Below are 12628 nucleotides of genomic sequence, written 5' to 3'. Positions count from 1 at the left end.
TTTTTGGCTTATTACTTTTTGTAGTTAAATGTCTGCTCTTATATGTCTAAGCAACGCATGTTGGATGCTTATTTTTACTTCAGGTATCTGGAAAATACGGGAATAATCTGCGCCTAACGATCGTATTGCGTTCCCTTTCATTTCTTTTCTAGTTTTAAAAAGCCATACCCAAAATGAAACGCTTTGCAACGGCACAAACTCCGACATAGGTAAGCACCCCAGTTATCTAGTCTCTGGTTCTTAACGTTGTTTTACAAATAGGTAGGCAAGTCGAATGCGTCAGCCGCCTAAATCTTATTGTTTTGCTAGACACAGTCTTAGCAGCTTATAAGAAACAGACAGCCGATAAGATGGAGTAATTCACTCTGTCAGTAAAGTAATAAAGATGAATATATATGGTAATACAGATGCACTACTATGCAAAGCCAGTTCTCCTCCTGCTAGTGTCTCTGCTGTACTGTGAATGCTGATACCACGTATGAGCGTGTGACGATTTTGGACCTCTTTTTTAACGGTTTTAATGACTACTTTATTGTTTTAGAATTGTACTGGCGCGAGCTTGAGCACCTTGAGCAGTGTGTTTATGCGCTGGTCAATAATTAGAGTGCTAGCTGTCGGTTCTATCCAGCGCGTATTCTTACTCCTGCTTCATGCATACGTGAAGGGGTTAGGGGCAGGTCCTCCTGAACGCAAATGAAATTAAACATTACTGATATAGTTGTTATCTTAACTCAGGGGGCCCTATGTTATACAATTCGCCATTTTGTCCAAATTGTGACTTACACATGACGTGTGCAATAGGATCGTGCTAGCTTACGTAATCATAAAATCGGAATATGATTTTTAAGGAAAAAAATAAATTATTGAAACAAAAAGCCCTGCCATCCGCTGTATACTTGGCGCCAAGTACGCAAAACGACGACGCTATTGTAACTGAGCCGCTATGGTAAATTTCTTGATGCAGGCGCCTCGAGTTGAGTTGAGGACGAGTGAACTACATTGCGTCGTTGCGGTCTCAGTGTATTCCGACAAACTTGCGCTCGGATATTCGACAGCAGCTAAGCACGGAGAGGCTGAGCGATGTTCCGAGACACAAGGAGCTTAAAGCTCGAGCAAAAGGGCAGTGCTGCTTGAGGCAGAATGGGAGTTTAAAGGGACATTGCTCCTCATAAGCGCCGATGATCTCTCTCGTTCGCTTATCAGCGTCATTAGAATACAGCAAAATGGAACGTTTGAGGACTTCGTCGTAAACAGAATAATTCGACAGATTTCTGACGTGGCTCCAGCTTTGGCTGATTGAACGGGAGAGGCGGGCAGCAAAGGCCGCGGGAGTCCTGGAAGGAGGACCCAACCACGGGAGCTCTAAATTATTATTTTTCCCATATATAATGTTTGCTCTCTCTCTCTGTCTTTCTTTCTTTCTCTCTCTCTCTCTTTCTCCAGCACTGGCAAGGAGGCGCCCATGCAAACGGCATGTTGATCCGAGGACAATGCTCGCGGTCTCAAATTATAAATTAGTTGGCGCTACCGGCTGTGCCGGTCAGATTTTTCGGACAGCTGCGTTATGACAAGCTACTGTCAGGTCAGCAAGTCTGCTTATGTTTCTAAGATGTTGTGCCAGCTTGAGTTGTGTAGAGCGTGAAAAGCAGAGCAGAGAGAGAAAAGGAGAGAGTGTGTGAGTGCGCTTGTCTTCCACACACACACACACACACAACCGACTAAGTGGAAGGCACAGGATGCGCCCTGCACTTAGTCGGTTGTGTGTGTGTGCTGGCGCGTGAAAAGCTCCTGTGAAACGCATAAGGTGTCTGAGAAAGCGACAAAGATAGGAACGCATTAGCATGGAGGTTAACTTGGCGATGCGGGGAAAAGCGAAAAACGAAATAAAGCGAAAGTTTACTCAGCAAATCGTGGCATGAAGCTAGAGCGACGCCACGTGCGCATATCCCTTACCGTTGAAAACGTAAAATGGAAACCTCGAAGGAAGGTTATTATCTGGCTATATTAAAAAGGAATTAAATATAAAAGTCAATAACAAAGATGATATGATTACAGTCTATCGTCATAATGGGCTCTGAAGTACTTATTATTTCTTCCTTAAAACATGGTGGAGCCTGAATGCGTACCTGAACAAGCATGTGCCATGTATATTGCAAAAACATTAGTTTTTTTTTTTTTAAAGAAACTGTTAGTAATTTTGTTTGCTCTTTACATCGTGGGAAGGTTCCTGGTTACTTTACCAAAAGCCAGCGTTGAGGACCGCCGATTAAGGAAATACTTGCAATACATGCTGGTCCTTCACTTCCGGTCAACACGAAGCTCCTTGCACAGCCATCGCACCATATACCTTCTCATTTTATCGCACTCACAAGCCGTTCGGAGAGATAATTCGAAAGGGTCGTGGTGCTCTCTCAAATGCCTTGTCTTAAGCAATCAACCGCTTGATTTAGCAGACCGCCACTGCTGCGCTTGGCAACAACCACGCGGATCGATGATGTGTGTCTATGAGGGCAAACCGTTTGCAACGGGAAGAAAGCTAGGACCCTCGTGCGGCTGTAAATTTTCATCATTAATAATCCTCTAAAATGTTGCATAGCTGAGAAGTACCCTTATGACGTCATTCCGGAGCTTCTTGCAAATGCAACAAGGTGTCACAGCTTACTTCCCCGCTAAAAGTAATTGTCTACAAAACTGCAGTGAGGTAACTGCCACCTATATATACCCTACCTCAAATTCATCATGTTTCTATGCGCTTGTCTCAATATGATCCCAAACGTGACTCCTAACTTCTGCCATGTACGGAAATGGCAGGACATCCCACACACCATGAACCGTCAAATTTATATCCCCGTATAATAAGTATGCAGGATGTATTTCCCGCTACATACCGTCAGTGAAACATATTTCTGGAAGCGCCCCTTGACAGCCAGAAGTATATTTCACCCCATTTGTATTACAAGCATAAATGCTTTCCTTCCTACCATATATACCTCTTTTTTTTTCTCCTCACAATGACTTATATTTGCCATCAAGGCAACGTGAATCGCTCTGCTGAAAATTCGTTTGCAGGGCCACGTCATTTTGACGCAACCGCAAAAAGCAATTTAAACAGGTCATAATTTTGTACCACAAATTTGAAACGCATGATAGTTCTGGCAAGTAATAATAAAAATATGGCGCCTAACAGCGCCCACGCTTTTGAGAATAGGGCCCCTCGTGAGTCGCACATTGAATGCAGGATACCGTTCCATTAGTCATTTTACAATGTTCGCATCAGAAATATTGTTACGATGAAATGGTAAAGGGGTGTTTATTTACAATGCAGATGGGAATGGAACAAGGTGAGCCCTGCTAGCTCCGAAACACCTCCGCTTCTTCCTTCCTATCTCTCATTTCTTCTAGAATTTGTCCTGCTACCCCACTCTACGCATGGCATCATATTAGAAATAAACTTATGAGGTATTGTGGTGCTATCGTGGACTGACAAAGTGAAGAGGTTTATTGTGATATTGCTCATCTGCCAAGCCTTTCTGAAAGCTGCCGTAACGAAAAATTGTTTTAGTATTACCAAAGACACAGTAGTTCCACCCTTGTCTGCCATATTTGTCCAAGTTTCCACTCCACTTACTGGCCATACCACATTTCAGGCAGTGGTGCACCCAATTCACACAGTATGCCTAAAAAAATGTTAATATTCCTCACTATATGGTCTCCGTGCAGCACGGTAGTACCTCGTTGTGGACACTGAACACATGATCTGAGCCTGCAGTTTTACCAACTGGATTGAAGCTTGCCTCGTGTGAACCCGATGCGTCCCGCATCGTTGATTTGGTCACAGATGCTACGACCGCCCTCGTACCTTCGGCCGCTCAACTCACCTCAACGCCGTATTCTTGTCTATATTCATCTCCCCTTCACGCTTATGTTTCACTTCTCTCAAAAACAATGGACCAACCTTTAGTCCAGTGTCCCGGATCTATCGTACCATCGACACTGATTCGGCTCGTCCCATCCGTCAAAGTCATATCGCGTGTCTCCATCTGAGCGCAACGTCATTCATAAGAAAGTGGATGACATGCTACGCAAGCAGGTGATACAGGCGTTTTCCGCCCTTGGAAAGCTCCTGTTATTCTTGTGCGCACGAAATACGGTTCGTGGAGAGTTTGTGTGGATCATATACGTCTCAATTCTGTTATGAAAAAGGAAGTCTGTCCTCTTCCTACCATAGATGGCGCCCTCGAATGCCTCTCTTGTGCATGTAATTTTTCTTGTCTAAATTTCAGATCTGGCTACTGACAAATTCCAGTGGACCCTGCAGATAAGAAAAAGATGGCCTTTGTCACACCAGATGGTCTTTTAAGTTTAATATTGTGCCCTTCGAGCTGTGCCATGCCCCTGCCACAATTGAAAGATTCATGGATACAGATTTGCGCGGCTTCAAATGGGATATTTGCCTTTGCTATCTTGACAACGTCGTCATATTTGAGAAATCTTTCCAAGAGCACAATGACCGTCTAGTCCACATCTTGAAGTGTTTGCACAACATCGCCCTGATTCTGACCGCGAAAAATGCCGCTTTTGACAGCGTCAAGCTCTGGTCCTACGACATCTTGTCAACGGCGATGGTGTTATGCTGGACCCACAGAAGGCCGCAGCTGTGGAGTCCTTTTAACCCCCGTAGACCGTGACGGAGCTCCACTGGTTTCTAGGGTTGTGTTCGTATCTTAGAGGCCATATACATCGCTTTGCAGACTTTGCCTACCCGTTGACGTGCCTTCTCAACAAAAACGCCACATTTGGCTGAACACTATAGTGGGACGCATTATTCCGTCAGCTAAAGTTACTTTCAATATCGAAACCGATTCTCCATCACTTCGATCCTGCCGACGGACGCTATTGGAATCGGCATCGGTACAGTTCTTGTCCAGCGCCACGACGAACGAGAGCATGTAATTGCGTACACAAGTAGTACCCTAGGCAAGCCAGAGCGAAATTATACAGTCACTGAACAGGAATGTTTGGCTGTTGTTTTCGCTGTGCAGCGATTCCGTTCAAATTTGTACGGATGGTCGTTCACTATCGTAAGCGACCATCATTCACTCTGTTAGCTGCAGAACCTACGTGACCCATGTGTCGCCTCGCACACTGGGCCCTCTGGTTACAGGAATATGACTTCGCCGTCATATACAAAAGCGCGAGGCGTCATATAGAGGTAGGTTGTTTTTCTAGGATGCCCGTGGCAACGACCGAATCTGATGCCGATGATTTCGACAATTATATCACAACACAAGTTCGACAATTATGCAGTACCTCAAACCAAAATTCCCCGACCCAAACGTTTTTAAATCTGAACACCAAAGTGACATGGTTCCGCAGCCCTTCTTTGCGGCCGCCAAAGTCAGTGGAGCTACAAGCAGTTTTTTGTGTGCGTGATAGCTTCCTGTGGAAAAGTTACTCCCCTGTCGACCAGCGATACCTACTCGTGGTTCCCAAGGCGCTTTACACCGACGTTTTGCGTGTCATGAACGATGATCAGACTTCTCGGCATCTAGGATTGGTTCCAACGCTTCACCGTGCTCAAGAAAGATTTTACTAGCCCAAAATGCGCTCGACGATCGATCAATGCGTTGCACGTTTCGAGCAATTTCAACGCCACAAACGCCCAACCACAACTCCACTCTGTGAAGACCGCGAAAACTTCGTTCGATCTAGTAGACATTGACCTCATAGGTCTCTTTCTGAAGTACTTGGACTTGAAAGTACTTGGAAATCGCTCGATTGTAGCCTGCATGGACTACCTCACACTACCTGCACGGACTACCTTATTGTGAAGCCGCCGCTTGTTAATTGGCTACGACGTATCAAGTATCGCTTTCCCTACTGAAATCAGTAATCTTACGACACGGGCAGCCACAAATTGTCATCTCAGATTGAGGCCGTAAATTCAGCACTGATGTCGTCAAAGGGACAAATGGCTTGACTTAGCGCATTAATAGAACGCTTACCTACATGCTAGCCATGTATGTGAATGCGGGACACATAAATTGGGACACCATACTACCCTTCATCACATATGCGTTTAATACCGCCACGCATGAGACGACTGGGTACAGCCCATTCTTGTTGTATGCTAGGTCACCATTCAACTCCCTGGATACCATACTGCCCTTCTCAAGCTGTGAAGGTCCCTGCCTGGCTGAGACCCTCTGCCTCGCCGAAGAAGCTCGAAGAATCGCCCACGTACCGTCTGCTTCACGGGAACGCTACAAATCCCGATATGGTGCCACTCACCGGCGTGTCACATACTCTATAGGTGATTTCGTCTGGCTGCGGGACCAGTCCGGTGCCGCGGTCTACATCAAAAACTATTCGCTCACTATGACGGGCCATATGTCGTAGTCAAACGGGTAACTGATTTAACCTAAGAAATAAGCCTGACCGCATCGAATCGTAGGTCTACGAATCCTGAACTTTGTCACGTCGCTCGTTTAAAGCCGTATCAGCCTCGTACGACTTATGAACACGCCCAGAGTGCTTCGACTCAGTAGGGGGGAAAATGTAACTCTACTGACGGAGACGTGGTGTTGTGTGACAGAAGAGAAGAAGAGAAGGAAGAAACGGTGGTGGTTCGGAGCTAGTAGGCCTCACCTTATTCCGCTTCCATCCGCATTGTGAATAAACCCCCCTTTACCATTTCGTTCTAACAATATTTCAAAGTGTTCATGAGTGTCGTTTTAATTGCGCGCATGGGGATGCCGAAGTATGAAAGAGGTCTATTATGCACACTCTCTGCACTTTTGTACGCGTCCTCTGATAGTCATGGCGGCCGTTTCCATGGAGTAACCTTTGTTTGAGAGCTAGCGGTCTAAAATCGCAAACCTGTGCAATATGCTGATCTCTTCTTTTCGGAACCAAGAATAAACTAAGGTTGTGGCAACACAGCGTATTAGTAACATTTTGTTACTAATAGGGACGATGGAATGTCATCAGTGCATACTGCCCGTAATCATTTATACTGTACATGGGCTTACATCTTGTTACTCATTCATCCCTAAAAATTAAAACAAAGGCCTTTATTATTAGGGGACCGCTTTCCCCACCACATAATTGCATATGACGGTTTAATTCAAAATACAGTTTAACTGTGTTTACTAGAAGGATGGTCAGATAAGAGTGCACTGTTCAAGTTTCCATTGTTACTGCATGGCTCCTTAACTCGCGAAACTTCAATCACAGCGGAGGTCAGCGTGCACTGCTGTTAAGCACCTTATGCAGTGAGATATTTCTAGGCAACATAAAGTAAGGTGTGTCACTTCTGGCAACGTAGTACTGAGATTTCCGTCACTGTCACGGTGCTGTTTGCGGGAGAGTGAATATGTATAGCCAAACACGATTACAATGTATCAGCAGCGCGAACACTATCAGAACAAATGCAGGTAGGACAAGGTGCCGCAACTTTCATGTTTTTTAAGGAAGTGAACCCCACACCTATATTCACTGCACGTTGACACCCAGCAAAGGAAATTATCAAGATTTCATGGCGGTCAGAGAGCGCTAGAATGGAATAACATGGTGTCCAAGACATACACATGGTCGCGATCCTGGACGACGTTTGATTCCCATTTCGATCGCACGCTCCTACGTCGTGACCCTAGTTATACACCCTGGTTGGTATTGACATGGTTTTTGTAAAAATGTATTTCGGTTTCTTCAAATAAAATTGAAAGTTCAGCACCCTCACTGGTGTATAATTTTGCCTGATTGCGTTTGCGCTTCTGAGGAACATAATGCGGAGCCAAAATTTCTAAAGGGCACTTTGGATCACTAAAATGCGATGAGGCGAAAGCCTCTATCGCGAGGTGGACCGAAGCCCTGCCCTATGGTGCATTTTTCTTCTGTTTCACTCCCATCTTCGCGTTGACGCGATAGCGTAAGCTACCAGCCAACATATAAAGCCCCGCTTTAACTGAGCCGTATGAGGGTGCTTGCGCGGCCTAGGGATAACGTGATTGCGAGGGCCTTGCCAGGCTGATTCTGATATCCCCCTCCAGTATGAAATGAGAGGCCCAATTTGGCAGCTCTTGCCAAAGGTAATGTCAGGAAGAACTAAGTCTTGTTAGTGCTCGGACATATCAGCTACCACCTACCGCTTCCTGCGTAAAGAAAGCGTTACGGACGGACGGATGGACGCGATCCGCGAGCATGATTCGTTAAAGGCTATAGCAGTAAAACGCCGTGTCGAGAGCATACGCCTCAATACAGAGTACCAATCATGTTCTTCATGCACTTCCGTCGCTATAATTTCGGTGTTACAAAGAGAATACAACACGCCAGTGGCGCTGCGTGACAAGCAATCGGAAATGATGAACATCGATAGCTGAATTTCGACAAGTTGCGCATTTCGTTACAAATAAGATTTGTAGGAGAGCTTGACAGAGATGCTGATGGAGTTCAGACGCAGTAGATGTTCAGAAAATAACATATTTTTGAATATATTGTGTTTTTTGTTATAGCTAGAACACACAAAACTCTGACAGAAACCTTAAAAACAAGCTCACTACACACATAACCTCCGTCTCTTTCGGTTACTACTGCTTGTGGCAAGTGTAGCAACCTGCAGGTCTCCGCATCTCGGTTCGCATCCGCGGAGACCCTGTTTGCAACGGACAGTCGTTTCCTGTCAAGTTTGCAGTCCGAGAGAAGATAGAAGCACGATTATTTAATTACATTTGAAATATAGCAGACTTCGCTACACATCGTCCAAGCAACACGTGCGGTTCAGTAAGCACATAAGAGTTATTTTCATGTCCTGCCGCTCAACTCAGAAATCACTGCAGTCCGCATTTCTGATCAAGGCACATAAACTGAATGAAAGCAACTTACTCTTTAGTTTACGGCACAAATCTGCTGCCCGACTAAAGCCCCCTCCGGCTATAGTACGAAATAAGTTTGTAAATAACAGGTGCTGCTTTCATGCCGACTCCAGGACCACATGACACATGACGGAAATTTAACCGGATATCGGACAAGTGTTTTCAAAATGCCCAATTACAGCTCTAGTAAACATTGCTTCAATATGAGCCATGTGATTTTCCTGCCCATTCGATGGAAACATGTAGGGCACTCCTTTCATCCATTCTATGTAAGCAGCCCATGATGCAACACTCACGTCGCCACATTTACGAACGGTATGAATAATAGATCTGATGCGACTCCGAACCCGTCGTGTGAATTGACGCTGTAGTAACAGCAAAACAGAGTGAATTTTGCCAAGAAAACTTACTGCCTATGTAGAAACTATAAGTACCTGATAGCGTCCGCATTTATTGGATTTTAAACTGCTGCTTAAGATCGCAGCTGTCATGCGTGCATTTTGCAATTTTGCAGTGCTCTATTAAATATTTGAGTACAATGTAAGACTCACAGTTAGACTGGAGGCCTCAGATTGGAAGTCTTGTGCTTAAAGGTGAACGTGCCGTTGGTCGGTTGATGAGAACGAGCAACAAAAAATTTGGTATATGGAGGACCCTCTGCTCTTTCCTTGAAAGACCTACGTACGGCCAATACTTGAGTTCGGCTCCGCTCTCTTTTCTCAGTGTCCAAGGTACAAATTTAGCCACTGTTTCTTTTGGTGCGATGAGCTCTGTGCTTTTGCTCAGGTCGGCCCAAATCGTTGGCTAACTCTCTGCTGTACTTGGCAGCTGAGATACCTAATCTAAATTCACAGGTTCAGCTTCTCACTGCGTGCTAGTTCCTAACGTCTTTGAGCCTGTGCCTGGTATGGCAAGACTCATATTTACATCGAACCTATCATACTTCATTGATGATATTTGTTCTATGTATAAGCCCCCTCAGGTTTTGTTGACTAATTCCCTGCTGTTGAAACTTTTTGTATCCAAAATGTTCTTAGTACATGTTACCCACCGGCGGCCTGGTACTGTATTCTCATTTGATGACACCTTCCCAGGGAATGCTAAGAGTTTGTTCGCCAATGTATTAAACAATCTATTAAATGGCTTTATAGAGGCGTATATAGACACATTTCTAGCCATATTACCATTCGTACAGGTGCCTGCCAGCAGAAGCAAAAAAAGAATCTTTTGGCATATACTCCCGGGCTCTGGCCTGGAGTTATTCATTTCGGGTTCCGTACTATACGCTTGTTTTTGTTGCTTCGTTTCTGTCCATCGAGTTGGCCTTAATAAATATTCCTTGTAATATCTCTAAGGTTGTTTTGCTTTCTGATAGTCTTTCGGTCCTGACATCGTTCGAACATGGAAGGGATACAGTGTTCTTCCGTTTTCTTAATTTTTTTATTACTCCTCATATTACATATATACGCTTATACCCTGGGTCTCTCCCCACTGTGGCACTACATCTTATCAGAGGGCAGATTTTTTAGCCAAATTCGCACCTGGTGTACCTATTCTCCCATACGCCCCAAATACCGTCTTTCTAACTACAGCACGCTTTCAATGTTTCCAACGTCTTCATTACCTGCGTCATTAGCTTGTCCTCGCTGCAGCGGACTACCAACAAGTGAATGGCTTTTGCGTGTGCGCATATAAAGTTGAAGGCAATGTGAGGTGTTCATGATTCTTTAGCGCTGCAGAATACCGAAACTAAATCTGTATTTATGTCGTTCGGGTCTATCCTTGCCCAACCTCCTCGAGTCTTGCGCAGACATTCGATCCATAGACCACTTTTTTCTCCTCCCCGGCAGTTCGCGTCTCTCTGTAATGTTTACTTAGAGACTCCCCTTGCTGGATTAGGGCTTCCTGTAACCTTTCCAGCCCTCCTCTCCTCCAGGACAAGCTCCACGGGATATGCTTTGAACCAATGTGCTATTGTGTTTACACAACATCATCAGACAGATTACTATGCTAGACGATACTTCATTGCTTTGTATTTTCCGTTTTATTATTTTTCCCTAATTCTAATTTAACGCTAATATTTATCTTAATACAGCAATCCTTGTCCACATATATTTAGCACCTCCAATGTACCCTGGCTAATTCCATGCCCTAGGCACGTGCCATTTTCGCTGAGGACAGCATGATCATAAATGTTTTCGGAGTATGCCGAGAGCCGATGATTTGCGTGGTGGCTTCCTTGAAATAAGATTAGACTTTGGCTCAACAGCCCCCAACCTGAGGGGGGTGTCTTCGGAAGAAGACAAAATATGACTACAGTGAAAGCTGAAGTTTATGACTAGAGCGCAATAAATAATATGATTCGCTTGCAGACAGAAGGGGGAGTCCTCAGCATATGCCCCTTCGTTGGAATTTCCTCGGTTTGAACAATTGCCGTTGTCAGCACCACCTATCCCAGATAGTAAATACTGATTTATGAAAACTAGTTGCGGCAACTCCGCTGAGAAGTGACACTGGACGCATCATGGAGACGCATCCACGAAATAGCAATAGTCGGCCATTACTGATCACCTAGTTCCGAACTCTATCCCTTCCGACCTTGCGCTTTCAAACGATGAAATGAACTTGAATTTAATTTGAATTTAGAAGTGCGGCTCACAGAAGAGCATTAATGAAAGACAGATGAGTTATATTCACCTGCAGTGTAAAGAGGCAGCGATGGAAGAGGGGAATTGCAAGTATAAGCTAGGCATGAAGTGGAGGAGGGTACGTTGATGGGTTCTGTGAGCGAGAAATCGCGAGCATGCTTCTGAACTGCGACATTTTGCAGGTGACATAGAATTCAGAGATGAACGTGACAACTTTCTGGGTTCTTCTGTTGGCAGCCACATCCATGTTGACCGTTCCTTGCTTACTTACCACGTTAAACCTCTGGCCTGAAGACCTCGTCAGCAACACCTGGCGCTTTTAGCTGCTCGCATGAGTAACACATCAATGCTTTTTGATGCAAAAATAGGCGATTCCCATGTACACTTACCAAGAAATAAGAAAATTACACATTTCATGGACGAAGACGTCTTGTTCTCCCACTTGTCTCCTGCCACTGCTGTGACAGCTTCATGAAACACATGCCTGATGCATGCCTGAGAACCAGTGCTTAGTTCAGTAGACGAAAAACAGCTCTTGCAATATGTAGGTCAAACGACTTAAATTTTAACAAATCAGAAGTGAGAAATTCGTGTAAGTTGAAGCATTGGTATTTACTGAAAAGTGAAGAATAATCGCTGCAACTATACGCCTGCATACATGCCGATCTCGAATCATACTTAAAGACTTGCAAGGCAAAGTCGAAACTTTCCCCTATCGACTACTCTAATCCCCTGCTCACCTTTTAGAGCTATAGGTGCATTAACTTAAACTAAATATGCAATCCTCGCAGGAACACCAAGGAAGAATACCACGGAACGTTCTGGACTGTTCGCTGTTGAGACATGTATTGTAACAACCGAAGAATACACGTGCGCCTTTAATACAACGCAAGATCTCGTCATGTATCTCGCCATCTTCCTGAACGCGGTACGCACACTGAAGTTATTAGCATTAAGCTAAAATCATTTCTCAGGATTTCCAATTGTGTGCCGCTAAGTTGTTAAAGAAAATTTTTGAGTGGCATTAATCGAACAGATAGTATATTAATAGAATCAGTAAAGCATCCCGAAAGCGAGAAATATTGAGGTGCTCCAGAACCATCTTTA

The 12628-nt window shown here is 44.6% G+C and overlaps 1 protein-coding gene across 3 annotated transcripts in view; it reads left to right on the top strand.

Moving 5' to 3' along the window:
* Nucleotides 1–12628, top strand: part of LOC146175085 (venom metalloproteinase Antarease-like) — a 125467-nt gene that overhangs the window by 32574 nt on the left and 80265 nt on the right. For all 3 annotated transcript variants that reach the window (XM_084584517.1, XM_084584518.1, XM_084584516.1), the window contains exons 6-7: nt 153–209; nt 12313–12449. In XM_084584517.1, the coding sequence (XP_084440643.1) occupies nt 153–209; nt 12313–12449 (194 nt within the window). The remainder of the gene's footprint in view (nt 1–152; nt 210–12312; nt 12450–12628) is intronic.

The sequence above is a fragment of the Amblyomma maculatum genome, chromosome 11 (assembly GCF_055883805.1).
Source record: "Amblyomma maculatum isolate TAMU_Amacu chromosome 11, ASM5588380v1, whole genome shotgun sequence".
Lineage (NCBI taxonomy): Eukaryota > Metazoa > Arthropoda > Arachnida > Ixodida > Ixodidae > Amblyomma > Amblyomma maculatum.
The sequence above is the reverse complement of the archived record's forward strand: the minus strand, read 5'-3'. Positions and strand labels throughout refer to the sequence as shown.